Below are 27843 nucleotides of genomic sequence, written 5' to 3'. Positions count from 1 at the left end.
TTTCAGTTTGGGGATATCAACCACCCATAAGCAGAAGAATCTTAATTTGGTATTATTGAAAAGGTTTGGTCCATTAAAGTTAAATAACAAAGACTTCTTTGGACAACTCCCTGTCAATGGATGATATATCACACAGGGCCAACAGAGGAATCAGTGAAAAAGAAGAAGTTCGAATATCTCCGCCTCCGCACTGGAAATGCAACCAGCTCACGCGTTTAAAAACAAACTAACCCAGGCCTGTCTCCTCCAAAGAGTTCTTCCTCGTCACATATGGAATATAATTAATTTATTGAGAGAAATATAGTAGCCATTAAAGCCCCTTAGACTGAAAACCAGAGGAAAATACTTTCACATACATTTAATTTTCTATGCTAAAAAAAAATTTTAACGTACATTCAGAAATTTAGACTGTAAGTAGCCTGGCACTTACTTCAACAGAACATGAACACAGGAAATTCACATCTCAGCCCAAAGCTGCTGGAGAAACAGCAACATCAGGAAGAACACAAACTTCCCCATCATTTTACCCAGGAAAAGATAACGTGTATGTGGCTGAAGCTGTTCTCACCCAAAAGAAAGGTCCTTGGGCCGCCAACCAGAAATTAGAACATAATCAGAACACCTTAAGAAATAAAATGTTAAAAATAAAATAAAGTAAAATGGGCCTCCCTACACTTTTATTTTAAGAACGTCCACTTCTGCTTGTTTGCTTTGCCTAAGATAGTTGCATTCATTCGTTTGGAATGCAAAGGGAAGTATGAAACTATTGTTACAAATAATCGCCATTAGAAAACACATAATAACAATGGTCCTTAATTTCAGTTTCTAACCCATAATCCCGACCCCCCCCCCAAAAAAAGGCACAATTTTATTTTCAAATAAAGTTTGAGTGAGTGTATTTATTTTAAGGCACACACTGTCCCCTGACGTTTCCTGAGCTCTGACAATGAACCTCAGGACGAGGAGCAGCGCAAAGCAGAACGTCGGTATTATGGCGCCACCCACTGGCCTGAAGTCCTCATAGCAGGTGTGAGACCCAGCCACATAACCAGTTGTTGCAATAAGGAAATAAACACTGATTATTCTCATTCATCAGCGCATCATGAACTTCTGGCAGAACAGAACCGCCCATATCTTATTACCACAAAGAAATAGGGTAATTTAGATATGTCCACAAGGGTGAATTTTATTAATTTTGAAATGCAAGTTGACAATCTCCAAAGGCTATGGGACTCAAATTTTATATGTCAAAACAATGGACGCATAAAATGCTGCTTCAGCTCTGTTGCTGAATATATAAAAACAGCTTTGAAGAGGAAGATGCACACTCCCATTTCATAACTCAGAAAGAAATGATCATCTCCATAAGATGTTTAAATGTTAACAAAACCTGCCATGGGATCGGCCCCATTTCCACCTTTACCAGAGAAGAAAACAGAGAGAGCAAGGGATGTTCTCCCAAAAATGGACTGGAAAACATAGTTTCCCAAAAAGTCCTTAAAAAAAGACCATTGAGATACGCTAGTAAAAACAGACGCGGACTTCGAAGTACCACAGCACTTTCGGAGCCCGGGGCATATTTACTCTATTCTTTTCTCCTAGTGCCATCCTTTGTTTTCCAAACAGTCCTGTTCACATCCTTCAATGCTCACACTCTTAAGGACTCAGCGTGGAAATACTGGAGGGTCGCTTCTCCTGGACGGTCCCTTCGGGACCCAGAATGACACGTGAAGGCTGAACTGACACCCCTGTGTAGTCCAGAGGGGCCTGCTGAGCGCCGACCTCTAAAGACCAGACTTCAGAGCCGCGGAGACGCGCGCTGCTCTTCCAGGTTAGAGTCCCCGGGTCCGCCCGGGGCGGTTGGCGGGCCAGGGCTCCTCGGGCTTGGTGGCCGTGATCACCTGGTGGGCGGCGGCGAGGCCTCTGCGTGCTCACAGACGGCTGATGGCGGCCAGGAATATGATGAGGAAGGTGACGTTCCCGCAGACGTAGATCACTAACACCGCCTTTTTAAAAGCGTGGCCCTGGAAGACGAGTTGACGTATGAAAGAAAGAAACTACCACCACGGGGGCTTTTGTCAATGAGTAAAGAGAAGGACTTACTTCCGCATCAGCGATGGTGAACGGCTCAATGATCTGAATCCGGGTATCATCCAGTATCTCAACTGTCAAGAACAAAAACGTCAGTTTGTAAGGCCAGCGGGTGTGCAGGGAAACGTATCAAGACAATGCCCCGACGTGCAGAGTTTGCCGATTATGTTCTCCCATCTCAAGCTACCAAATGTTGCAAAGTTCTCCGTATTACAGGTTCTCACCAGCTGGGACCAGTGGTTAACACGTACCCTCTAGCCAATAAACACCGCATCAGACTCCGATAACAGCACAAGTTTTAAATACAACTCAGGGGTCAGCAAAAGCCCTTGGATTCCTATCAGGAACCAACAGCAGCAGGGTTCATTGACTCTCATTGAAAAGCCACTCAAGCTCCTAATGTCACAGCATACACACTAGACAACAAAGAGGTTTTGTTTTCAGAAGGCCACCTGTACTTGTCACTTGGGGGTGGGGCGGTGCTCAAAGGACATACAGGACATTTGGGCCAGGGCGCAAGGCAGTTGAAAGTATCGCCCGTTCTCTGTTAACGTCTCCAGCCCGAGCGGCCCCAGGCAGAGCGCCCGGCCCGGGACGAAGGCCGACCAGGCCGCTCGCGCAAAGCCAGGCCTTCCCGTCCGGCTCCCTAAGGAGAGGGCTGCACCTGAGGCATTGACTACAAGGCAACCTAAGGGCCAGCGCACGGGACACCGGTCAGACAGGGGGAGCCTGTCGGCCGCTCTGCCCTGTGCCACCTTGGGGCACCCCTACTTCCTCCACTTCAGGGTTCGGTCCCTCCAGCATTCGGGGCCCCGCACCCCGGCTCCGAGCCCGACCAGTGTGCACAGTGAGGCGCTGGCAGAGGAGGCTGCCCCCCAAAGCCCAGAGTCACCCCCCCTGTATTCCACTCACAACCTCTATCACGAGCCAACATAGCAGAGGAGGGCTGGAAATGTCCAGTTTTTACCACGGACTGAGCAATCACGACAGAAATGTTTAATGAGCGCCCAGGTAAAAGTCAACCATGAGTAGGAAGAAATTAACCATATTCCTCTGGTTTATACGAAGGTGACCCTGCGTTGCATGGCTCCTTCAGCAGGTTACCTTTCTGAGAGAGTCGATAAGCGTGTATCTCCAGGACGATCTCAGTCCCCACGTGCCAAGCGACAAACCCCAGCATCGTATAGGTTTTCCAGGGGCCAGGGAGACTTAGCCCCGGTAGATCCATCCCCAGGAACATCGCTGCCACTGCGTGTATAAGAAATTGTATATATAGAGTCACATATATAAACGTGAATGTGTCTACGTGTGCGTATTCTACCAAGTAAAACATAATTCAAACCGTTTATGAGAGGAATTCAATTAATATTGAAGACCAAATATTTAGTGTACTCTTTGTTTCCTAGTCTTATTTTTAGAGTAGAAAGTGTAAGATGGGAAATTACAACTATGCTCTACCGATTCCTTGGAAAGAAGCACCCGCACTTGGCAGAGAGTCCACCGCACTGGAAGCAGGGAAACGAGCGTGGGATCCACGCAGGGCTGTGCCCCCCAACCACAGGGCCCCGGCGATGGGCGCGTGGGGCAGCAGGTGCCACCTCCGCTGGGGGCCACCTGAGGCATCAAACTCTACTGGAAAGCGCCCCTGACTGGTGCCAACACCCCTCCCCGGAAGGCGCCGTCCTGGGGGAAACATCTGGAGACCGAAAGCCGGGCCCCCCTGCCCCAGCCCATGTCAGCCCAGCTCACAAATGACCCTCAACCTGAGCTGCTTAAAGAATTGGCTGCCAACATAGTTGATTCGGCTGGCGGGGTGGGGTGGGGGGGGTCTTAAAAGCAGAGTTTTAAAGTCCATTTGAAAATCTTAAGCTTAAAACTGAAGTGATGACTTAGACAGTTACCCCTAGAAAGGACTTCCTGCATCTCAGTGTTTAAGGCTGACTTCTCCTTAACAACCAACCTCCCCATTCACTAATGCACCTAAAAACTATTCACGCCGGAGTGGCACCGCTGCGCCCGGCAACGGCACAGGACAGGGCGGGTCCGGGTCACTCACCTGCTACGATTCGAGCAGCCGTTCCCATCCCCCAGTGAGCCCAGTTAAACAGGCGTCTTCTGCCAAAATAAAGGGGCAGTCAGGATGCTCAGAAGAGACAGAACTACAATTATCTCCCAAGGGAATAGAAAGCCTGCAATTCCTCTTACAGCCTAGGAGCTAGCTGTGTGAAATGCACCCTAAAGCCTTCAGCTCACCCGGGCTGGCGTGGCCCAGCGGGTGGGGGCCCGGCCTGCGACGCCAGCCTGATACCCGGTCAGGGCACGGGTGCCTGGGCGGCGGGCTGGGCCCACTTGGGGACGTGTGGGAGGCAGCCAATCAATGCTTCTCCCCTTCTCTTTTGCTCTCCCTTCCCCTCTCTCTAAAAATAAATAAATAAAATCTTTTAAAAAATAATACAGCCCTTCAAGTAAATAGGACTTATCCCTGAATTCCGTAAAATGCCAAACGCCTCCCGGGAGAGGGGGAGTCGCCCGCCCGGGGCCCCGCAGGGAGGGCGGTGCCGCAGACCGGCTGTGCGTACCTGGGGTGGTGCCGAGGGGGCCGGAAGCCGGCCAGCAGGGCCTGCAGGGCGGCCATGGTCATCAGAGTGCAGCCCAGGTAGGGGTGACAGCCTGCATGCTGCACGGGGTGGGGGGACACCGCATCGCGTGAACGCTCACAGGCTGAACCCCCACGTTTATTACAGTGCGCACGCGTGCGTTCTTAATGTTTTCTTAAACACGAGGCAATGATGATGGTGACGATGACGATGACAGGCCCCAGTCACCAAGCGCCCACTGCACCGAAGGCACACGCCGCACACACGTTACCTCTCATGCTCCCGGGGACGCGTCCCACTTGGTGGTGCATAACCCGTTTTTACAAATGGGCAGCTGAGGTTCCGAGGCACCAAACGCCGCGTCCAAGGCTGCACGGCGTGGACGCGGTCCCCGCGAGACCACACGCGGGGCGCTGCCGCCCTCCCGTCGGGGGGTCGGGCAGACGGCCACCAACGCCGCCACAGACATCGGCCGCCCCCCCAGGCCAGGACGCGTCGAGAGCAACCACCCCAGTGTATTGGGAGGATTTGCTGGGGCCCCGGTGTGCCTCAGAGCTCTGGTGGCCAAGGCCAAAGCTGAGAGGTCAATTTTTGCGCGCAACAGAAGCAGAGGCTCTGAGCCCAGCACCGCGCTCGTTCTGGATGAGCCTTATTCATGCACTCAGTAAACATCCACTGAGCACCCAGAATCTGCCCCAGGTGCGTCAGGCGCACGGGTTTCGCACACTGGTGCGGGAGGCGGGCAGAGGAAAGGCATAATAAACAAACTACGTGGCAGGACATATGGAAACAACAGAGCAGGGCGGGTGCTGTGAGAGGCCGTCCTGCGCGAAGACTAGGAGGGGGTGCGGGTGGAGGGGGTGACCGAGGCAGCGAGTCCTCGCAAGCCCCCAGCAGCAGCCTGCCTGGCAGCTGGTGGGGGGGGGGGCGCGCAGCGCAGGAGGGCGGGGCGATGGGCTGGTGCGGGGTCGGGGGGTAGGTCAGAGAGTCACTGGGGGCCCAGTCGGGGAGGCTGTTGGACAGACTCGACCTATAACTTTGAATAAAGCCGAGACATTAAAAAAACCAGTCTGAGGCACAGGCACGACATGACCGGATTTACGCTGTTTAAAAACCATGCCGCCGTCTTGGCGCCCATGGCGACAGTCTGGACAGCGGGGGCTGGCGCTGAGACCCACGGAGGTGTATCCCTGGCGGGGAGAGGCACTGGGGCCGGTGGATCCCCTCCTGGGCCAGAGGCGGGGCGCGCAAGAGCGCAGAGCTCAGGGCGCGGCCGCGCTGTAGCCCTGGAGGGGAGGTGCCGCCAGCTACCGGAGGTGGCGGCCGGGGAGGAAAGGCCAGGAGCCCCGCCGGGACGCACCGAGGATGAGGCGCTGAGGCGGGCTCACGTCCCGGGGCACTGCGGCGCGTGCGTCTCAAGCCAGGCGCGAGGTCTGAGCTGGAGGTAAACTCTTGGGGCTCGGCCTCAGTTTCTTCATTTGTGACGCGGGATTACTCTCACAACCACTTCCTCGGGGGTTTTACATGCGATACTAACGCCTCGCAGGGCCGGTCCCACGGTAGGACGGTAGGACGGCACCGAATGCTAGCTCAGCGGACGTCACAGTGTCCACGAAGGAGACCCACCCCCAGCCCTGGCGCCCGCGCCTCCGGTGGCAGCGCACGTGGCGCTCCCGCCTCTCTGCGGCGGGGAACTCACCGCAGCTACCGGGCGTCCGCAGCGCCTGCCGCAGCCTCGCCCCGCATTTCATCCCCGAGCAACCTGCGCGGACACACGCACCCCGTCCCTGCCCCCGCCAGTGTGAAACCGTCTTCAGGTGATTCAAAGAGAGAGGGGTACACGCGGAAAGAGCCTCTCGCCCGCCATCGGAGATCACAACAGACTCGCCTTTGACTTCGAAGTGCACACACGCAAAACACACCCAGTTTACGGTGCTTACCCGGCTCCAGCCTCCCCGGTAGAGGAAGGGCAGGACAAAAGCGATGCCGGTGATGGCCAACGCGGTGAGCATGAGCGTTCGGTGCACCTGCAAGGGGGAGGGACAGGGCAAGAGGACCGTTACCTGTCAGAGGAAGGAGCGGGCGCTGCCGTGGGGATGAGATCGCGGGTGAGACTCCCTGCAGGACCGCCTTTGACCGACACGTGACCGGCCTGTGGTCGGTGCAAAGCCCGAGCACAGCGCCGACCTCCATGGACAGCCGTGCGCTCCACCCTCCCCCGCACGGCGCGCTCGCTCCCGCCAGCCCGCCGGGCGCCGACCCGGGGAGCGGTATTTTTCCCACAGGCGGACGTGTGCTTTCTAGCTCAGCACATCCTCACTGTCCTTCCACTGTCCGTCAAAAGCCTGCACTCTGACCCGTGAAAGGTCAGGTTCGCTTTGCTTTGTCGGGCGGGCGCTGACTGACTCTGCTCAGGTAACTATTGAGAGGCCGCGCCTCCTCCCACGCCAAGGGGCAACGGGAAGAGAAACGCTTCTTGTTCCCACTCGCACCCGCAGGCGACTGAGCGGGCCTGACGCTGGCCGGCCCGCCGTTTGTCCAACCTGCCCTGCCGCCTCCCTCCGCCCCGCTGTACTCAGCGCCCCCGGACACAGACGTTGGGGGCCGAAGTTCTCGTGACCAGGGACACACAGGCCCCCCACGCCGGCCTTGGTAAAGCCACCTGTGTTCCGGCCTGTAGCAGGTGCCTGTGCCCATTCTCAACTGGTTAGGAAACCAAAGGGCAAAAGAGAAGCAATTGCTAGGATTCCGAACAGCAGCAGCGGTACCGCAGGCACACACGGGAAGGAGACCCATGTCCTCCACGTGTCTTCGTGTCGCCATGTGCTAATACCATGGATTCGCAGTGACGTTGTTCTCCCACCTACCTGAAACCAAGCCGATTCACCAAAGAGAGGATTTGACAACACAGGCTTGAAGAACCGGGCGACGATGACGCCTACGCTAACGGTAGTCATCCAGGCCACCAACATCAGGGCGCCTACGGGTCGGAAAACACCACGGGTGACATCACCGACCAATCGAGCTGCTTCTAAACAACCACGCTGAAGGCTCAGGAAAGGCCCCCAAACAGCAGAGCACGTCCACCCGACCCCAGCGTGACGTCGATCGCCCCGTATGCCCGAGCATTGCTGGCACCACGGTGCTGCGAGCCGCGAGCCCGTCCCGAGCGCCTGCCGAGCGCCAGGCGCTGCCCCTAAGGGCTCTCCCGGCGCCAATGTACTTCCCCGTCACAACGGTCCTGTGGAGCGGTTATCGCTCCGGTGGTGCCGGACGGGAAACCAAGGCGCCGGGGAGCGATGGGAGCCCCCCCTCGGCGGCCCACGTTGGGACCCCCCCCTCCGGCCTGGCTGGAGGCGCTGTGCACCCAACCATTCCGCTGATGCAGCCTGCGGGGACCGCGGGAGCCCCGCCTGCCGCACCCCGAAAGCCCGAAGGAAACAAGTGCCTTATTTCTGGATCCAGTTACTTGCAAACTGGAGCAAATTAACAATAATAAAATTTAAAGGTATTTTCAAGTTCAACTATGGTAACATTCATTGAAACTCTACTAGAAGAGATCACTCTGGAGAATATAAAGACAATACACCAAATGAGGAACGTTTCCCCCCAAAACTAATATTTTGTAATAGCATAGTATACACTACATTATTCCCTACTTTTAAGTCCCATCTTTTCAACAATAGGTGGGGCTACTTTTCAGAGAACCAGCATCACCTGCAGAGCCAGACAGAGCAGGTCAGAGCCTTGTTCTCAGGCCACTGCTCTTCCAACGTGGTCCCTGCCATCATGTAAGTACCAGACACCTACGTGCAGACCGAGCACGTTGAACACCCTCAAGTACTTGCGCACCGATCATTCTCCAACAACCACCTGGGTCTTGGAAACCACGCTGCTACTGGAAAATCAAAATCACAAACTACTCTTTTATCAGCATTTACCATAATAACCGACAGAATTAAGGTCTCGTAAAAGTTAAATTAAATAACCCAGGGACATTCAGTTGGAAACCATGAGGACACTTTTTGAAGCAACAGGTGCCTTCAAAGCTCCACTGGCGCTCTGCACTCCAGCCGAGGTTAAAGCCACTGAATGATCCCTCGTCTCTGTTTTTAGTGAGAATTAGCAAACACTAAGGCGAACACTGCTACCTGCGATGGTGGACGGCTACCCAGAGGAGGTCTGTGAACGCCTGGGGAATCATGCTTACCACCATTCCTAACCCAGCCTCGCCGAGTCAGCTGGCAAATTGGCCCCAGAATCAAAGCACGGCCACCCCGGCAGCTCACTCACCATGCGCCTTCAGAAGGAGCGGAGACCGGGACCCTCCCACGTCCTCCGGGTGATCCGTCACGTCATATTTGCCGTCCGTAATCAGCGGTTGCTGGGAATGCCTATAAATTCGGCCTGAAATTATACAAAGGAGGGGAAAAGATGAAGAAGAATTAGTTCCTCAGAAGAGAGAGAAAGAATGGAAAGACAGCATCCCAACATGGAGACAAAGTTTCTTAAAATACCAAAAAAGAAGTATCAACAGAGATGCCATTCATTTACAAAAGCAACATAAATACAGATGCAAGGTCTCATGGCCTTACTGAAAACAAACTTAAAGAAATACCAATAATTTAGCCAACCAAGGCATGAATCAAAGTGAGGACTGAGAATATAAAAATGATGCTGAAAGACCCACAAACAATGTTTAGCCAAAATACTTACTGTTACTAGGATGGAAAATCATTAAAAATGTCAAGTATAATTCTGGAAAGAGAATACATTTTTAAAAATCTAGACTCCTAGACTGAACTAACAGAAATTGGGCCTTGGAGAAAGACAGAAACATGTGCATGCCATGTTATTTGTTATGTGGTCAATTCGGACTGGGTTTGACTAATAAGCCAAAATCTCAAAGAAAAGTGATGTAAACAATTTGAGAACAGATTATTATGTATAAATCTAAATCCGTGAATGTATAGTTATTCCAATTAATTTGTATGTGTATGTATGTGTGTATGTGACAATCTACCCCACCGAAATATTCACCTTTTACCCAAAGATATATGTACAAGAATGTTCACAGAAACATTTTTTATGCTAGCCAGAAGAAATTTAAACAAGATAAATGGACATTAGGAAAATAAGTAAATAAATTATGGAACATACATTATTTTTAGAATATAATGCAAGTGTCAAAAAGAATAAAAATAATTAAGAAATTTGATATATATAGATATATATATATGTGAATGTCCCAAACAAAAATACATATCAGACCACAGAGTACATGGTAATAATTTCCAGAAAAGAAAGAATTTCACAGAAAACAAGTTATATTATCTATCCAAAATGCAACAAAACCAAAAATTACCAACAAAAAGGTAGAAAAAATGGTCCACCTAGACATTTACAAAACTATTTTTCTAAATAGCTCTTGGGCTAAATAGGGAATCAAAACTAAATCACAGGTCTTCTTAGCTGTGAGTAACAATGAAGACACTTCATCTCAAACCCCATGGGATGCAATCAAGGGCCTATTCAACAAGTTTTTATCATCTAAAAGCATTTCCTAAAAAAAAGACTTAAAAGCCCTGACTGACTGAGGTAGTCATTTAATTCAAGATGCATTTAGAGCAACAAAATATATCCTAGGAAATCAGAAAGAAAGACTGATTAAAAATAAAGGTAGAAATTAACACACTAATAAGTCTATGTCTAAAAATCTGAAAAATCAAGTCTATAGAAAGCCAATAAAGTCGTCTGAGTTTTTGGCAACTCTGACCACTAGACAAAAAGAAATACCACAAACAGTGTTAGAAACGAAAGGGGCAACATGCCTGCTGACGTAGGAAATAGTTTCTAAAATTACATGAAAATTCCATTCTTATGCTTTTAAGCAGAATGCAACCTGTAAGGGGTCCAGACACACATAACCTAGGTAACAGAAGAGAGCACGGCTTAGGAGGTCACTGCTCTGCCCCCCAAAACTAGGAAGCTGGGAAGGAGTTCCCCGGAGAAGTGATGCCCAGGTTTGTTCTCCTGAGGACTGGTTTGGTTTGGTTTTTTTGCTTTCCATTCCACCAGTTTAAAAAAATGAGTCTGTGCTCGATATATGTATATTTATGTATGCACAGGACATGTGCAGTATGTATTTATATGCGTATAGCAAATATAATTACATATAGACATAATATATACTATATATGGTATATATGTATAGTACATGAATAAGCTGTTATGTAATGTATTCTACAACAACTTTACGAACATTGTAAAACACATTAAAATAGAATTTTTAAAATGAGATCAGATATATCGCAAGAGAAAGTTCTGGCGTTGCCCCCGTGTCCCTGGCCGCCTCACAGTGCACGTCGTCGTGGGAGAGCTCTGTCCCACAGCAGTGAGGTGCCACACTGCAGCACACGCAGCCGCCGCCGCAGGCGGCAGACTCCACGCACCGCCGGGAGGGACCGGTGGGCCCGGGGTGGGGTTCGGGGACCTGCACTTTGACAGTTGCGCCAGGAGGCTCTGAAGCAGGTCGTGTGAGCCCCACACTTCAGGAGACACCGTCAAAGGCAAGTCCGGGAGCAGCATTACCTCCAGAGAGGTAAGTCGCTGGAGACTACCTGGGCGTTTCCCGCAGCTCTTCCAAACATCGTTAGCCAAGACCTCGAACAAAATCTAATTTTTCCCATTCATACGTGTTGCTTTGCCGCCCGGGTAGTCTTCTGAAGGATAAAACAACTTCCAGCATAAAACGACTCAAGGCTGCAGCTGGCATGGGATCCACTCGGGAAGATGGGGCCCGGGGACAGCCGGGTGCCGGGAAGCCCTGACGGGAGGCGCTGCAGCGGGGGACCCAGGGACCCGGAGCCGCTCTGCCCCAACCCTCCGCCCTCTCCATCTCCCTGGAGAAAGCTCAGATCCAAGGAGAGGAGATTCACACGGGACGGGTAACCCACAGGAGCCCCCAAGTCCCTGCGTCTAGCGCCCCTGCAAGGGATCTGCCAACGTTACTGCACGCAGGGAGGTCCCGCAATACGGCTTTTCTCACCACGTGTCTCTAGTTCTTCCTGGGCTGAGCGCTGTTTACCAGCCAGAAATCACTTCTGTCATATGCATGGTGCCTTCTAACATAGCTGACACTACCCTTATCTACTTTCTAGGGAAACAAAGCTTGAAGATCAACCAAGGTCAACATGGAAGGCAAAACGGAAAACGGTTTTGATAAATCTTTACCCACAAGTGTATATATCTTAAAAATAAGCAATTACAGTAGCCACTCCAAAAATAGGGGGGAAGGGAGAAGAGAAGAGAAAAATGTCTCACAAGGCAGTTTTTATCAATGTACCGCACTTACCTTCCTCAGCTGCACCGGAAGCTAGAAATACGTAGTAGCTTGTGTTGAGATCAAATCTATTCTCTGCCCCACGAAGGGTAATGTTTCTTCTGAAAGAACATTGCATAACACCATCCTCCAGCCTCCAAGCCATATCCTCAAGAGTATCCTACAAACACACACAGCGGGTCTTCTCAGCACTTTCCAAAGCATCGCTGAAAATAAGATGTGGCCAAAATCCCAACACGTCCCACTTCCTTTCCCTAAGATCCCGCGGCACATGTTTCGTCTGCAGTGCCATTGTTTCACCACTTCCTCTTTGAAGAGTACAAGAGACATTGTCTCCCAGTTTATTTGTCTTTATCCCACTTGGCAAAAGAATTATTTTTACTTTGAGTCAAAACCCCGCAGTTCCCCTATGCAGGTGAGAAACTTTAGCAGATATAAAACTCCATCTGGCCGCTAACAATCACAAACCCTGAAGAAACAGTTGGCAAATAAAACCCTAGTGGCCAAAACATATGGTGCAACCAGGGAGAGGCTCCGCCCACCTGTGGGCACCCGCCCCCGGGGGGGAGCAGGCGCAGCACGCGCCCTCTCACTAGGTCACAGCTCCTGCTCCCCCGGAGCTCACTTGCTGGTCGACCGCCCTTGTGAAAAAGACATGTCTCCACCTTTGGCACAGATGCCAACAAGGGCCACTTAAGACAACTGCCCATGGCCCGGGACCCGGCCCCACCGTAGGCACCCCTGTTTGTTGCTTATTCTTGCATCACTAACGTGAGCCTCTTCTTTAAAAATCTGCGCACAAGCTGCTGACAAGGGTCGCCGCTTTGACCATCTCAGCAAGCCATCCGTTATTTCTCGTAAGATGCAATGAAAGACATTTACGCGGCACAAGCAAGAATTCATCTTTTCCCCGAAGAGAAACTTGTCTTGTGCTTCCTGAAGCACAGAAAAGGGGACTTGTTGCTCAAAGGGCACCGAGTTGCAGTTATGTGGGATGAGTAAGCCTCGAGATCGATCGTGCAACGCGGTGACTACCATTAATAATACTGTAGTGAATCCTGGAAATTTGGTAAGAGAGTAGATTTCAGGTGCTCTCACTGCAAAAAAACGGTAAGCGTATGAGAAGATGGATATGTTAATTAGCTTGACTGCAGTAATCGTTTCACTATGTATATCAAAACATCATGTTGCACACCTTAAATATATATATAAATTGTATATATGTATAGTAAAACAATAAAAATAAAGTGCGGAGTATTATAAGGGAGGACCCTGCAGCCGGGCCTCCTCAGGTACTGCTGCAGACAGGCCGCTTCGCGCAGACGCGGCGCGGGTCAGCCCCGTTCCCCGCAGGGGGCGGGCCCGGCGGAGGGTCCCAGAACTCCCGCACCTACCCAGGAGTCCATCACAGGGTGGCTCCGCCCCGTCAGGTGGGAGGGTCGGATGTGCACCGTCTGCTCTTCGAGAACGCACAGGTAAGCATCATCGTCGCCCTGGAAACCAATTGCAAATGAGAAAAGTGTACAGGAATTTCAACATTTTATTTTGTTTAAGTCCTTAATAAAATCAAATAGTATTTGATATTTTTAAAACATCATTTACTGACAGTCTTACATGATACTATGAATTCTAGAGAACTGGCTGTCCAATTTATGAATCAAAATGATTTTATTATTATATTAAAGCAATATAATTTCAGTATAAAAATTAGGCTAAACGAGGCATACACCCGTTTATGCCTTCATGAGCCCATCACCAGTATGAATGCTCTCATATACATTCATCCAAATCTATTTATACCTGTTTTTCTCTCCAAATAAGAAAATACACAGTTTTGCTACTTTTTAAATTTATTATGAACATTGTTCTGGATATTTGTAAATCAATATCCATGCCTTACAAATTTTCATGACTGGAAGTGCCCTGCATTATATTGGGTTTGGGGAGTAACTTTTAAGATGGAAGACCCTGTAATCAAATACTGCTTAGAAGGTACACAGTCCAGGTCAGTGTGGCAGGCTGAGGCCAGAACATCCGCGCTCCAGGTGGCGTTGTCTGGCAGCCTAAGTCCTGCATATCCCTTCATCTCTACTATTCCCTGGCTCTAAAAGCTGCATCTTCTTTAAACTGACTACCAAAGGGCAAACTGCATCTCCACAGTGCATGGTATCCCTTTAAGGTACAAATGTATAGTCTAGATTTTAAATCATTGCGTATAGTTTTGGTTCTTTCACCTATTCCAAATAACAAGGTATTTTATGGGCTTTAGTCACTAAGCTTCATAAACAAGATCCCAGAACAGCCAGGTAAAGTAAATTCTGCCATTCTAACGTGTTTTAGTTGGACTTTTAGAAGTTCCATTTTTGAGAACCCTCTAGTGCATAACCTTAGCAAAGTGATTATTCCCTGCTATGCATCTTATGTTCAACTCAGAATCAGCCCAACTCAAGGTGCGAAACTTGGAGTCGCTGTGAACTAAGCCAGCATTTCAGGAAAGAAGGTGCACAGACCAAACTCAGCGTAGAGCCTGCCTCTGCGCAGGCCGCAGGCCAAGGATGGTGTTTACGTGCCCAAATGTTTTTCTCTGAATTAAAAACAGAAGAACATTGTTTCGTGAAAGGTAAACATATATGAAATCCAAATCTCAGCATCCATTAATAAAGCTTTATTGGAACACAACAGGCCTGCTAATGCCTCTGGCTGCTTGAGCCCCACCACAACGGAGCCAAATAGCTGCCACCAGGACCGCATGGCTCATAGATCCTACCGCTAGTGTCTGGACCTCTACAGAAGAAGTTCTCAGCTCTAATTTAAACAAATTGTGTGTCTTCTAGAATGGCTATCATCAATGAACCATAGAATTCTTTTATACGTGCGTCACAGATCAACCTATACACACACTCACACACAGAAAGCACACGTGGAGAGCGAGCGAGCAAATGAGAGGGAGGGGAGGGTAAAGTGGCAACTGTAGGGGAAAGGCTTCCTGGCATTTGCTGTAATGTTCTTTCAACCTTCATGTGCGTTTAAAACTCCTCAAAACAAAAGCTGGGGGTGGGTCAGAGAAAGAAGGACCTGAGAGGCGCACAGAAAGGAGGAATCTAAGTGGCAACACAAGCTTCCCTGGACGCCAGAGAAGGCGGCGGCAGCGGGGAACGAGACAGTCTACAAGTTGCCCAGACAGCATCCGAACAGAAGCAAGACGTCAATGAGGGCAGCCGCTTTTTTATTACTGTTGATCACCAAGAACTGGGGGACGCAGAGGACGTTAGAGAGGGAGCGAGCACATCCAGTTCTAGGGAAGACGGTTTGTGGCGGCCAGCCACACACTCATCTGGACCAGAGCAGCCAGCCATCCCAGGCTAGAGTGCAGAGAGGTCAGGCCTGGGAACCTTCTAGAATCTGAATGCTGAGAAACTGTTTATAGAACAAGACGATACTGGGCAGCGAAGGGAAGAGAACAGAAGTTACTATACTGTATACTTGATATACTTGATGTCATTTTTTAAAATATCTGAGATGAGGATGATGTATAGTCTTTGGAAGTCAGTTAAAATTCAGATACTAGCAAGTCATTACTAACAAAAATATGAGGAATTATACTTTTCATCCACTTTAATGATGCAGCCTGACATCAAAACAATTGCTATTGTTAATTTACAAGCCTGATTGAAAAAAGGTATAATTTAGGTTATTTAATCAGTATTCAAGACATATTTTCAGTATTTAAATTTACATTTCATACTGGAAAGACCCAGCAAATCACAAAAATATCCTAAAAATTTAAAAATAACTAAAAATAGAAATAACCACTTTAAAAATATTTTCAAGGATGATTTACTTAGGCTAACAGGTGTACAGATAATTTGAATCATTAAATAGGACTGCTCTGTGAATCAAATGCACCTGTATATAATTAAGCCTTTTTCCTAAACACTTTTGATGAGTACTACACCAGAAACATAAGTAAGATAAACACTCCCTGAATTAGATAGCGTGCAGACAACTGGTCTACCCGCAGGCTCTGCACCACCCGACGCGAAGCAACACTAGAGTCTCTTCCTCCTGCCCACAGATTTCGTCCCCTAATGCAGGAAGCGAGGAAGTGGCAGGGGAGTTTCTTCTATAAGTGACTAGGACACACACCTAGATGAGGACTGTGCCATAGAAACGAACCTTAATAAGACCACACACGTGTTCACCGGGCACCGCTGTTAAACCTATTGGACTCATCACACGGCTGCCTCCACAGCCAGCTCTGCCCCTTTCCCTGTCTCTCCTTCTTGCTCTAAAGCACCCTGCCCCCCACCATTTAACTTTAACCCAGCCTCATCGTCCGCCTGGCGCACCAGACGTGGCTTTTTTGCCAGGACTGAGAACACCCAAAAGCGCAGGCCGCAGTTCTGCCGGCAGGTACCAGAGGGAACTGTGCGCCAGGTTTTGAACAACTGCACCGTCCTCTGAGCGAGTACAATATTTCCCACAAAATCAACTTTGAAGGGGAAAGAGTCATAATTTCTTACACGTTTTTAAAAGTATATGACATATCTTATATCTGGTAGGTGTAAGTATATCATTTGTTTAATGAAAGAAGTCGAGCGCATCCTAGAACTACGCAATAAAATATAGAGGTCATATGCATAGACGGCAATGTTCCCGCAATCAGAAAGTCACGTCTGGCCTCCTGGAAAACTCAGCGGCCGCACTCAGAGACCGGCCCGGTCAGAGTGCACGTGGAGGGGACGCGCCGTCCTCCCACCTCACAGCCTGGGGGCCCCTTTGCCTTTTCCGAAGTGCGAATCCCTAAAGAAGTGGCGCAAAGTTTAAAACCTGATGGAATGAAAACCCTCGAGAACAGACTCTGCGCCCTCGCTGATGTGCGGGTGAGAGGTCTCCATCTGAGCACATCCCCACCCCTCAGTGCCAACTCTGCTTGAACAGGTCCCAGCCACCCTACTCTTGGTGGCTGTCCCACGGAAATCAGGACGCCACGGCACCCGCAGCACAAGGCTGCGGCCGCAGAAAAACTGTGGGAGCCCGCAGCACCCACTGCGCAGGGAGAGGGGCATCAGCCGCACACACGGCCGCCTCCTGCAGCTCAGCCAAAGGCACCACCCAGGAAGAGCACACTTATGCCTGACACCCGGGCCTAAGTCCCTGCTTGGGAAATGCGCCCGTGACTACCAGAGCGAGGACAGGAGCTCAGCCCACGGCTGCGGGGCAGCCACGTGAGAAAACCACGAGGGGCTGGAAAGCATCGCGGACAGCACGAGACCCCATGCAAAGCAACTTTTTTTAACTACTCTTCCTGCTTTATTACAGAGGGACAGACAGGCAGCGATGGACACAAGGAAAAAGAAGCAAGTCCACTGGAAATAAAATGATCTCCCTCACGTTCCTCAGGACGGCCTGCTCTTTGACATACGCAGTCACCCGGCTGTCTCGAGCAGGGAACACTCGAAGCCGTCGGCCTTCGAATCTGCTCTCAGTGACTCTGCCCTGCCCTTCCCATCCCCCCTGAAGTGCGATAACTTGGCTCTGGAACAAACAGCTAAACCACCACCGACTGGAGCGCACTGCAGTGTCTCTGATGCCACTGCCACTCGTGTACGTGAGAGGTACCAACCATCCATCTGTCGCGGGAAAACGCAAAGGACAGGTAGCCTTTGCTGGGACCGCTCAGTTCAACCACCACTGACTGGTCATCTCGTGTGAAGGACAGGAAGACGCAGGCTCGCTCCTTCTCCGGGTCACAGGCCGCAGGACTCCGAACACAGAACTTCTTGTTCCCGCAGTCCGAGGCACTGAACTAGAAAAATGACAGGGCAGAAAGTCTTCATTCTCAAACAGGCAGCTCCCTTCCAAGGACAGGTTTTAACAAGCCGACCTCCTCATAATAGGATTCAAGGAAGGGAACAGAAGACACATCCCAGATGGGCAATGAGCGGGGCAGCCGCGAGGTCGTGAACTTCTAAACTCAGTTCATTTTAATTAAATTTTGGAAGGCACGGTCGTTGGACTGTAATTATGCACAAGTATTAAGGTCCCTTTAATACACAAAATATTTCACTTTAATTATGTTCCCAAGCAAAGCAAAGTTTCTGGTAAATTCTGAGAAACCTCTTAAGGAATATTTAAGTCCACATTGGCATTCTCGCTGAGAGGGCACCCTCGGGTTTTCAGAGGTGGAATTTTAAAAACCAAATGAGCAAAACCTTTGCAAAACTTTATATTTAGATGCTGGATTCTGCTTCTGGAATTTGGCTCAAGTTCGGTATTAAAATAACGTAAGAGGAAAGGCGTCCTACGTAGCTCCTATGTACATACATCGCCACTCCAAACAGGAGGAACAGCTTAGCGGGAAGCAACAAGAGCCATGTGTAAGGACTGAATTCAGGGCGTCTCAGTCCGGCAGAGAAGAGGAGGAGAATCGGAAACGCTGGCTGGACAACCTGGCAGAGAAAAGGAGCAGGCGTCTCGTGTGTCGCGACAGCACGTTTCAGGAGACAGCTAAACGTTACTTCTGGTTACGTTACTTCATGTAACCAGATTTAACAGGGACCGAAAAGAAAACACTCATTTCTTCTTCTATTCCACCAGGACTTCTGGCCACCAAACGTGGCGGGCGGGCTTTCCCCACAGTAAGCAATTCTGCCAGTCCCTGTGGCCACCGGCTGGGTGTCCTGCGATTCGGTTCCGCTCGGACAGTATCGACCTGAAGTCAGTGCCAGACCCACAGGCGACAGGCTCGCCCCGCAAGGCAGCCCCGCTCCGAGGCCCCTCCCAAGCCCCGGGCTGTCCCCTGTGCCTCGGACAAACCAGAGGCCCCTGCAGTCCCCTCCTTGGGTTTGACCATTTACTGAGACGGCTCACAGGAGTCAGGAAACAGCCGACACACGAGATTCCAGTTTGCTGTGAGGGGACACAACCCAGGGCCAGCCGGGGGGAAGCGGCGCAAGGGCACCCGTCGGGGGTGGGGTGCCGAGCGTCGCGCCACTTGGGCCCCACCGGCCGGCGCCCTGGGAGCTGGCTCACTGGCCCAGGAGGGCTCTGAAACCCGCACTTTTTAGGTTTTCATGGAGATTTCATGGGGTGGCCAGTCCCAAGCATCTCTCCTTGGTTGGTCTTTCTGGTGATGCCCCGTCCAGGAGCCACCCAAAGCCCCCTCGTTAGAACGAGGCCTGTTCCTGTCAACCCAGAAATCCCAGGAGACCGCGGCACTCTGTGCCCGACACGCCTGTCACTCAGGGATTTCAGGGGTCAGAAGCTCTGTGTCGCAAACCAGGGTCACAGACTAGCAGGAGCGAGGGCAGACACCAACACCTGTGTACATTTCAGGCCATTTCCCAGAAACATGAGGAGCAGGCAGAGGAGGAGGCAAACGAGCCACCGGGACCAGGCGGCTGGGGTGGCCTCTGCCCTCTCCCCGGCTCCACCCTGTGGGCTGAAGGGCCCCCCACCGTCGGCCCGCGGCAGGGGCCGGACAGAACAGACCCGCAGGCTCCTCCCGCCCTGCACGGGCCGCGATCCGGGCTCGGCGTGACCCTCTCCGCCTGAGAGGCTGGGCACCGGGCGCCGACATGCAACGAAAGCGCTGAGAGCCACCGCCTTTTTTCCGAACACAGGGAAAAACCACCACCTTGTCAACAGATTCCTCCTGGGAAGCACAGGTCCAGCCTGGCTGTTTCTTCCCCTAACGCGGCTTTTCAATCAATAAACATGAGGCCTAAATAAACTAAGAAGTAGTGCAAATAATAGATCGAAATATATGGTCAAACAAGAGGGCAATATTAATAATATAATTAAATCTAAGTCTCAAATTTGTAAAAGGTAGAAGAAAAAGAAAACAAAAAGACATTGCATAGAAGCACAAGTGTTCTACTTGGTCTTCCCTAAAAGAACAGAGAGTTATAAAAAGATAAAGGAAGGAAAACAAAAAAGGAACTAATATTTATTGAATAACCATTTAGTGTCGGGCAGTTAGAAAACTTCTATTTCACTATATTGTTTAATTCTCATAGTAATACTACCTAAGAGTTAGATATTATTCTCATTTTATAGGCAAAGAAACTGACACTTTCAGAATTAAGTACTTTGTCCAAAGTCACATGCAAAGTAGACAAGTCAGGATTCAAGCTCAAGTTTTTTCTTTTGGCTGTGATAACCTGCTTTAAGACATTTTTCATTACATCAGCTTTGGAAGTAACAAGCCTAATTTATCAGAACTGCCTTCAAGAAACACGAATTCACTCCGCTTCATGAGATCTGTTTCCTCGGTTGGTGGAGACTCTTGCAGGAGCTCCTAGGCTCCCGCCGGGGAACTCCCCGGGGCTCGCGGGCTTCCTGAACGGAGGCGGAGCCCCGAATCTTGCCTGATTGCCGCTTAAGCTCCAAGCTCAGGCTCCATGCTTGATGTTTGGTGGTGGAAAGAAGGGGGTGGGGGCGGGAGGGATACGCAGGGAGGGAGGGAGCGAGCTCTTGCTGCGGCTTCCTCAGAGTTATTTCCAGAAGAAAACAAACTACTGCAGGCAGGGACCACGTGCCAATGCCACGACCATGCCTTGAACATGCAGGGTCTTGTACCCCGTTCACTCCGACTTTCAGAGTTCCCACGGGTACCCCGAAATGCTGCCACCCAGCTCGGTGCCGCCACCTCTGCACACGTCACCAAGCGCAGACGATGATTTCCAGGGAGGCCCCTGTTCCAGGCTGCATGCGGTAGAGCCGTCAAAGGTTACTTACCGGTGTGGTTAAGTGGGAGACTGGAGGGAAGGTTGACAAAGGTGCTCCCGTAGCCTCAGGTGTTGAAAAAGGAAGTGCGTTTGGCTGTGAAATTACAGGACTAGGAATCTTCACCCAGTAGGTTTTATACTTCTCAACAACCGTGACTCTGAAATGCAGTACCAGGAGGTTAGCCAGAGCCCGGGGTGGGCCGAGGGCCACCACCACAATCGAATCGAAGCTTTAAAGGGAAGAAAGGGAATGAAGTAGGGACGCAGGACTCGGTAGTGCTAACAAACCTCTGATGACTCCCTCCCCGCCCCCGCCTCTCCCCCTCTCCTCTCTTCTTTGTCTTCTTTTGACGGCATATCCCCAAAGCCAGACCCAAAGATGAAACCTCACAGATTCCCCCCGCCGTGTAAAGACTACACTACTGCTCATTCGTCTCGCGGTGCTCGGTTCAGAGGGCACAGGTGGCAGACCACCAGAGCCAGAGGCTACGCAGAGGCTGCAGAAGCCACCATCAGCTGTGAGGGGGTGACACCCCCTTCTTCACAGGTCACACGACCCACAGGGGCACAGCTGTGTTACCGAGCGCTGGGGCCCGCGCACCAAGCGGAGCGGGAAACAGAGCCGTGTCGGGAGGGCGATTCCGCAGAGCCCCTCAGGAACCATTCATCGTGTGACGTGACCACATCCTATTAGGATTAGGGGACACGTGCTCTGACAACCTAACCGGCAACTTACAACGCTGCACAAAAGCCACCCGAATTTCAGGACCGCTTTCTTTTTTTCACATGCTCACACCAAGACGGGAGCAAATCTACAGAAGTTGCAGCCCGGCACCCTGCACCCTCCAGGATTATCGACAGCTCGGCGTGCGCGCGTCTATGAGGTGCCTCCTGGGAAGGGGCCGGCGCCGGGCGCAGGCCGGTGGAAAGACAAACAGAACAGGCAACACAGCCGCTTGCAGCCCCCGGGGCCCGCAGTGCTCCACTGAGCCTCTCCAGGGCAGGCGAATGCCCAACAGGCACGAAAACGTGATCCAGACCATGACTGAGTCGATTATACCAGCTATAAAGCTGCTCACTCTTCTTTCTACTCACAGAAACTGTACGTGATTTGGGGCACTCTGTGGAGCATTCCAGTAGACCTCAATTTTTGTTTTTTTGTGTGGATTTGTGTGGCTCACAGCTGATCCCTGAAATAAAATGGAAAAGGGCTATCCATCAGTCACACGGTAGCTGGGCAGGGCTGGAACTTCTGCCGTCTGGGAAAGGAATTCGTTATCACATGACCTTGACATTCTGGTAAGGGCTATTTTATTTAGAACCGGGACTCTCGTAGTCCTGTCGGCCGGCTAAGGCCAGATGAGCCGCTGGCTCTGTGAATAAGTTAGAGTCAGCAGAAATTTAAGACCTACAGAGAGTTACGAACACTGGGTGCGTTCATGCTGTATAGGCCCGCTTGTTATCTCACTTATGCTATAAATTTGGATTCCTTCCCTGAACGCACACAAGTGGTACACAGAGGATGCAACAAAAGGAAAAATTCCTGGCTCCAAAAACGCCGTAATTATACTTCAGTGATTGCTTTCTCGTGAACAGTCTCATCTCCCGCGCTCACCCGCCCCGCCGACTCCTACGCCCTCTGTGCGGCCCAGCTGTGGGGCGTCCTCCTCCAAGGCGCCGGCTCGCCATGCCCTCGGGCGCGTGTGGGGCACCCCAGCCCTGCGTCCCCGTCCTGGGGGGGCATCGAACGAAGTTATCGCATTGCTCCACTCCAGTGTCTGCCCCACCCATGTTCTCCCCGTGGGCGCACGTCACATGTCCACGTGCTTTACTGACGTGAGGGCTCCAAGTTCTTCAAGGGACAAGAGCGAGTCTTGCTCAGCCCGTGACCCTCGCAGCCAAGACAGTTTCTGGCGTAATAAATGGTATTACACGAATGAATGACAAAAATTAGATTTCTGTCCCTCCCTCGAACTCTATTGTCAACACTTACACCCTTCAAAAATCAATATAATCAGAGTCAAAATTATATAAAATATCAAGAGCTGTGCACTTGTCAAGCCACTGCCCGGCCCGCCTTCAGATGCTGATGCGTACGCACAATGCCAGCAGTAACAGGAGGGCGCGCTGGAGCCCTGCGAGCCTCCTTAGATGCCTGCAGCACGTGCGTAATGCCGCTGTTTGCCTTGCAAACGCCACCCTGTTGGGAAGAGACCCGTGGAAACCGACAGAAATCCGTCTCAAAAGGAACACAAACCTGGACATCTGCACAAGTCAGGAGCTGTGACACTTGACTGTCAACCAGCGTGAAGGAGCCAACAGGAGGGCCGTTCAAATCCTCCGCGTTCCGTGCCTCCAAGAGGAAGCCTCTGAACTCCGGCCCCGACAGCGTGACTGAGACACAGACAAGGAGACGGGGTGAGCGGTTTGGCAACGTCCCGAAAGGAAACGGTTTAGAGGAGGCAGGTTGGAGCCAGAATCAGGTGTTCATGCCCAAAACTCAAAACTGCCCCCGGGGCAGGAGACAGTAGGAAGCCCCCTCTAGACAAAGCTCTGAGCTAGGTCCCCCGACCTCGCTCCCGGAGACGGTCATAGCCAGGTCGCAGGGGACACAGGGCAGCGGTGGCCAGGGGCTGGCCCGTTTGAGAGCAGTTTGGAAAGTGCGGGATGAAAGCAAGTGCTTGTTTCTTTGCTGCGAATCCTGAGGTTCTCTAACAGCCTTCCATGCAGTGTGAAACTCTAAGAGGTACGGTATACACCGCACGAAGTGCATTTTGCGTACACTCTTTCGGCTCAGAGTATCCACTCATAGTTTGCATTTCTGGAGCTGCAGAAAATGGAGTTTTCCAAACATTATTATAGATGTACCTTCAACCGCCAGCCTACATTTTGCCAAAAGAATCAGGATAATATAAGAGATTACATTGCAAGAAAAAAGAGAAGCGTTCAAAAAAAGGGGGGAAGAGGAAGATAAGGGTTTATTCTATCTTAAACCGGGTAAAATCAACTTTATTTTCTTTTCTGTTGAGTTCGTAATATTGTTAATGAAGACATCTTAAATACGATTAAAAAAGAACCTAAAACCCGCCCCGCGTCGGGAGGAGACGCGCTACCGCAGTAACCGTCACCCGCAGCCGCTAAGCACAGAAGCGGGAGGTGAAGACTGAGAGGATGGGCATTTAACCAACGGCGGTGAAGGGATGGAACTGGAATCGCGTGACTCCAACAGTAACAAAATTCAATTTGCAGTAAAAGGGTGAAACTGAAAACAGAAAGAGCGAACCCAGCCCGGTACCTTTGACGTGATCCCCCGGCGTGAAGGTCGCCTGGCTCACTGCAAGGCTGTGCACAGGATCGGGGTGGGGGGTGTGGCCGTGCCGAGGAATCATATCGTGACAGGACTCAGTGACTTTTCCCCCGGGGTAATTAGCCACAAGAGAGACGTGCAACAGGAGGAGAGCGGCGCGAGCCATGAGTCCGGGCCCCGCCATCTCAGGAAGAAGAGGAAAAGGACATTCTTTTTCAGGTGGAATTAAAATGAAATGTGTGAGCTCCCATAGCTCAGGACAGCAGCTCTAGAGAGCCACTCGCTGTCAGTGATCAGCTGACCAAATTCCCAAACACGCGGCACAAAAGAATAGGGCAGGCAAGCTCTGCAGCAAGCTCGGAGCTGGACGTGCCTCTCTGCCCTACCAATAGCCAACTGCGAGGCTTTAAGCAAACCTCCTTAAAGCCTCCACGCCCTTACGTGAATAAGGAGAAGACGCAGGCCATCCTTTCGATGGCATGTTTTCTAATCCTAACTCAAGGATGTTATCGTCACTACAGATGTTAGAGAGAGAGGAAGGAGTTGAGAGAAAGAGAGAAGAGTATCAACGTGAGAGAGAAATGTTGATCGGTTGCCTCCCGTCCGTGGCCCAGCCTGGACAGGCCCTGAAACCTCTCGGTGAGTGGGACAGACCTGCAACTGGCTGAGCCGCCCGGCGAGGGCGGATCCCATTTTCCTTGCACAACCGGTGACCCGTCTGTGGGCAAATTCCTGGAGGCAGAAAATGTGTCCCACACTGATCCTGTTTCACAACAGCCAGCAGCCCACATGGAAGGCAGCCCTGGTGTGGCTTGTCAGAACTCATCCCTTTAAACGAAACCATCTTTGAAAGCCCAGCTCCTCGTCGGCAGTAAAGCCCACAGGCAGATTCCCGTCTCCCCCGCCCGTTCCCTTTTATTTTTAATCCAGAAGAGAAAGAAAATTTCTGAACAGAAACGTTGAGCTATGCAAAGAAATACTTGTGGTCACTCATTTACAAGTTGAAAACCCCCCACTGCCCCTCAGGCAGCAGGACAGGATGCAAACAACTAAGGGCAGAGGCTCTGGGAAAATCCAAGGCACCGCCGGGGTGGGGGTGGGTGGAAGCTAAGACTTCTACCTTAAAAGACACTTTAAAGACCAAGTAAGGCTCCAAGTAACCTCCCTACAGGCAGTTATATCCTTCTGCTAAATGTCAAAGAGAGTTCCCATAGTTTGAAATTTAAAAAGAAAGAAAAGCTATGCCTCAATAAAGCCGCTGCTCTTCAGGATCCCAAACGGCTCTACCTAGAATCGCCCTCTCCTGGGGATTAAAGCTTCTCAGTCAAAGTCACAGGGACAAGCTCTCCCCGCACTCCTTAGAGAGCACGCGAGAGCTGGGTCCACGCGCCAGGGTGCAGTTTGCTAATCAAGCTGCCGTCCTGTGTCCGCGTCTGCCCGCGGTCAGCCCTGTGCTGTCACGTAGCTGGATTCAATTTTTAAATGCTTTGCAAAGAGCTCTGACACCAAAATGTAAAGACACACTTACCTTGGGGAGCGAGGCGGCGGCCCGACTTCCGGCTTCGTTACAACTTGTATCACATTTCAACAGCGGGGTGGAGCCGTTTATCCCGCCAGCAGAGGGAACTTCTCCCAAGCCAAGCAGCCGAACCTGATTTGCAAGTCGGGCGCTGGGTATTGTTATAGGGCTCCGCTTCCAGAGAACTGAGTGCTCTGTTTTACGCAAAGGAACGATTTTTGCCAACTGGTGATTGCTTTCCCGAGAAAATTATGTTTTTGTCTTCAATTACGAAAGCATTTGAAAACATCCTGTAAAATGCTAAGACCCAACAAAAGAACCTACTTGCAATTAGATAGGGTTGCCAGACTTAGCAAATTAAAATAAAAGGTACCTGATTAAATTTGAATTGGCGCACACTTACCCTAAAAAAGGATTCAAAGGTACCCTGGGTGTCCTGTATTTTGTCTGGCAGCCTTCTCTAGGAATTCACAGTAAATACGACAGCAAACTATTTTAATTAACTACAAAAGACATAACAGAATCAGATTGCATAAAACAGATACTTTTGAAAGTGTGCATAGCGTAGAGCAAAAGAATTATTTTATTTTGGAATATGTGTGCTGAAATTTAGGAGCGTTGCTTCTTTTTTAAGCCTTTAATCTTGAGTTTCACAAGATTCTTTTGCAAAAATAAAAAAAAAAAATAGCACTACGAAAGGGCACTGTATCTGAAAAGGTTACACACTCGGCTTCTAACGGTGCCCAGCACGTGGGGACTGGAAGACTGACCCTCACACGCGCCTGGGTCACTGCTGACAGCAGTAAATTCTCATAGCCATTTTTTTTTCTTTTTTCTTAAAGTGTATTTTATTGAGCAGCTAAGAGAGGGGAAAACACCACGACTTTAATCTTTCTCCTTAAGAACTAGTCCAAATTAACAAAAGCCCCTCCTGCAGGATTTTTGAGGGAGGCTTCAAAGAAAAGTGAGCCAAGGCTGTTTGCTCCCTGACGGCTCCTCGGACCCCAAAGAGATAAACGCGAACTCGGCTGGTCCTCGCCCCGCATGCAGAGCCGCAAGTGGCCACGGAGCTTCAGCAGCAATAATAGACCCTTTCCAGGAAGAGTCCCCAAGAAGCGGACATTGTGAGCCAAAAGCACAGGTTAAAAAAAAAAAAAAAAAGTCCATAAAACAAATAATTATCAGAAAAGGTGATCATGACCTTTCGTCCTAAAGGGCCCTCAGGACACAGCGCGGCCTAAGGGGGCACCGAACAGTGCCCGTTAGCGCCACCCGGGCCCCTCCCCCGCCCGGCTCCCCTTTCCCTGCGGGTGCCCTCCCCCCTCCCTCCCAGGCTCCGGCCGCCAGCCTCCGTCCCCGCGGCTCGGCTGCTGTGTGTCAGCTGCCAGAGAGGAAACCGAAGGTATTAGCACGGTCAGTGCCGCCTGGGCCCTGAGAAGCTGACCCTCCCGGACCACGGGAACTCTGTGCGACATTTACGCAGAAGGATATAACTGCCTGTAGGGAGGTTACTTGGAGCCTTACTTGGTCTTTAAAGTGTCTTTTAAGGTAGAAGTCTTAGCTTCCACCCACCCCCACCCCGGCGGTGCCTTGGATTTTCCCAGAGCCTCTTCCCTTAGTTGTTTGCATCCTGTCCTGCCGCCTGAGAAGCAGTGGGGGGTTTTCAACTTGTAAATGAGTGATCACAAGTATTTCTTCGCATAGCTCAACGTTTCTGCTCAGAAATTTTCTGTTTCCTCCTAATGCGGGGGGGGGGGGGGGGAGGCGGGGGTCGGGGAGAGACCTGAGCCCTGACCTTGGAGCCTGCAGACAGGTCGCTCTGGCCTCTGAGTTAGCAGCCCTCAAACACTTTGACCTCAGAGCCCCTCGCAGCTCTTAACCATGATAGTAAGCCCCCAAGAGACTTTGTTTATGTGGGTAATATATATCGATATCTATTGTGTTAAAAATTAAAACAGAAATGTTTTCATTATAACTCACCAATTCATTTTTAAATGAAAAATGGACTCATTGCGTGTTAACATAATATTTTTTCACTCTGGTTTTTGTGATTGTTTTAAAAAGTAAGAAGTTAGTGAGAAGAGCAGCATTGTTTAAATTTTTGTGTATCTCTTTACTGCCTGGCTTAATGTAAGACAGCTGACTTCCCGGATCCGCTTCTTTCTCGATCTGCTGCTGTGTCATAGAGCACATGTCGCCCCTGGAAAAACCCCGCTGTACACTCACGAGAGACTAAAAATGAATAAGGCAAATAA

General features: G+C 50.5%; 1 protein-coding gene across 1 annotated transcript; it reads right to left on the bottom strand.

The window, feature by feature from the left end:
- Positions 1-867: 867 nt before the first annotated feature.
- Positions 868-25773, bottom strand: FRRS1 (ferric chelate reductase 1). Its single transcript, XM_054565043.1, has 16 exons — positions 25598-25773; positions 24058-24253; positions 23020-23156; positions 21858-21952; positions 20773-20920; positions 17657-17839; positions 13425-13523; positions 12043-12190; positions 8982-9095; positions 7556-7668; positions 6629-6715; positions 4671-4768; positions 4148-4206; positions 3196-3339; positions 2104-2165; positions 868-2024 (listed from the first exon to the last, which is right to left on the bottom strand). The coding sequence occupies exons 2-16, from the start codon at positions 24251-24253 to the stop codon at positions 1932-1934; spliced, it is 1776 nt and encodes a 591-aa protein (XP_054421018.1). The 5' UTR covers positions 25598-25773; the 3' UTR covers positions 868-1931.
- Between the last annotated feature and the right edge of the window lie 2070 nt (positions 25774-27843).

This window comes from Pteronotus mesoamericanus, unplaced genomic scaffold, assembly GCF_021234165.1.
Source record: "Pteronotus mesoamericanus isolate MK-2021 breed Mesoamerican mustached bat unplaced genomic scaffold, CSHL_Meso_final scaffold_99, whole genome shotgun sequence".
Lineage (NCBI taxonomy): Eukaryota > Metazoa > Chordata > Mammalia > Chiroptera > Mormoopidae > Pteronotus > Pteronotus mesoamericanus.
This window is presented reverse-complemented; position numbering and strand designations above follow the sequence as displayed.

Bases quoted from the DNA above. Each gene is read 5' to 3' on its own strand.
- FRRS1 (XM_054565043.1), bottom strand. From the start codon at position 24,253: ATGGCGGGGCCCGGACTCATGGCTCGCGCCGCTCTCCTCCTGTTGCAC. The intron at 12,191-13,424 runs GTAGGTGCGGGA...GTGTGTTTGTAG, and splicing joins ACCCTGTGATGGACTCCTGG to GATACTCTTGAGGATATGGC. The intron at 9,096-12,042 runs GTAAGTGCGGTA...GTATAATTTCAG, and splicing joins TTCCGGTGCAGCTGAGGAAG to GCCGAATTTATAGGCATTCC.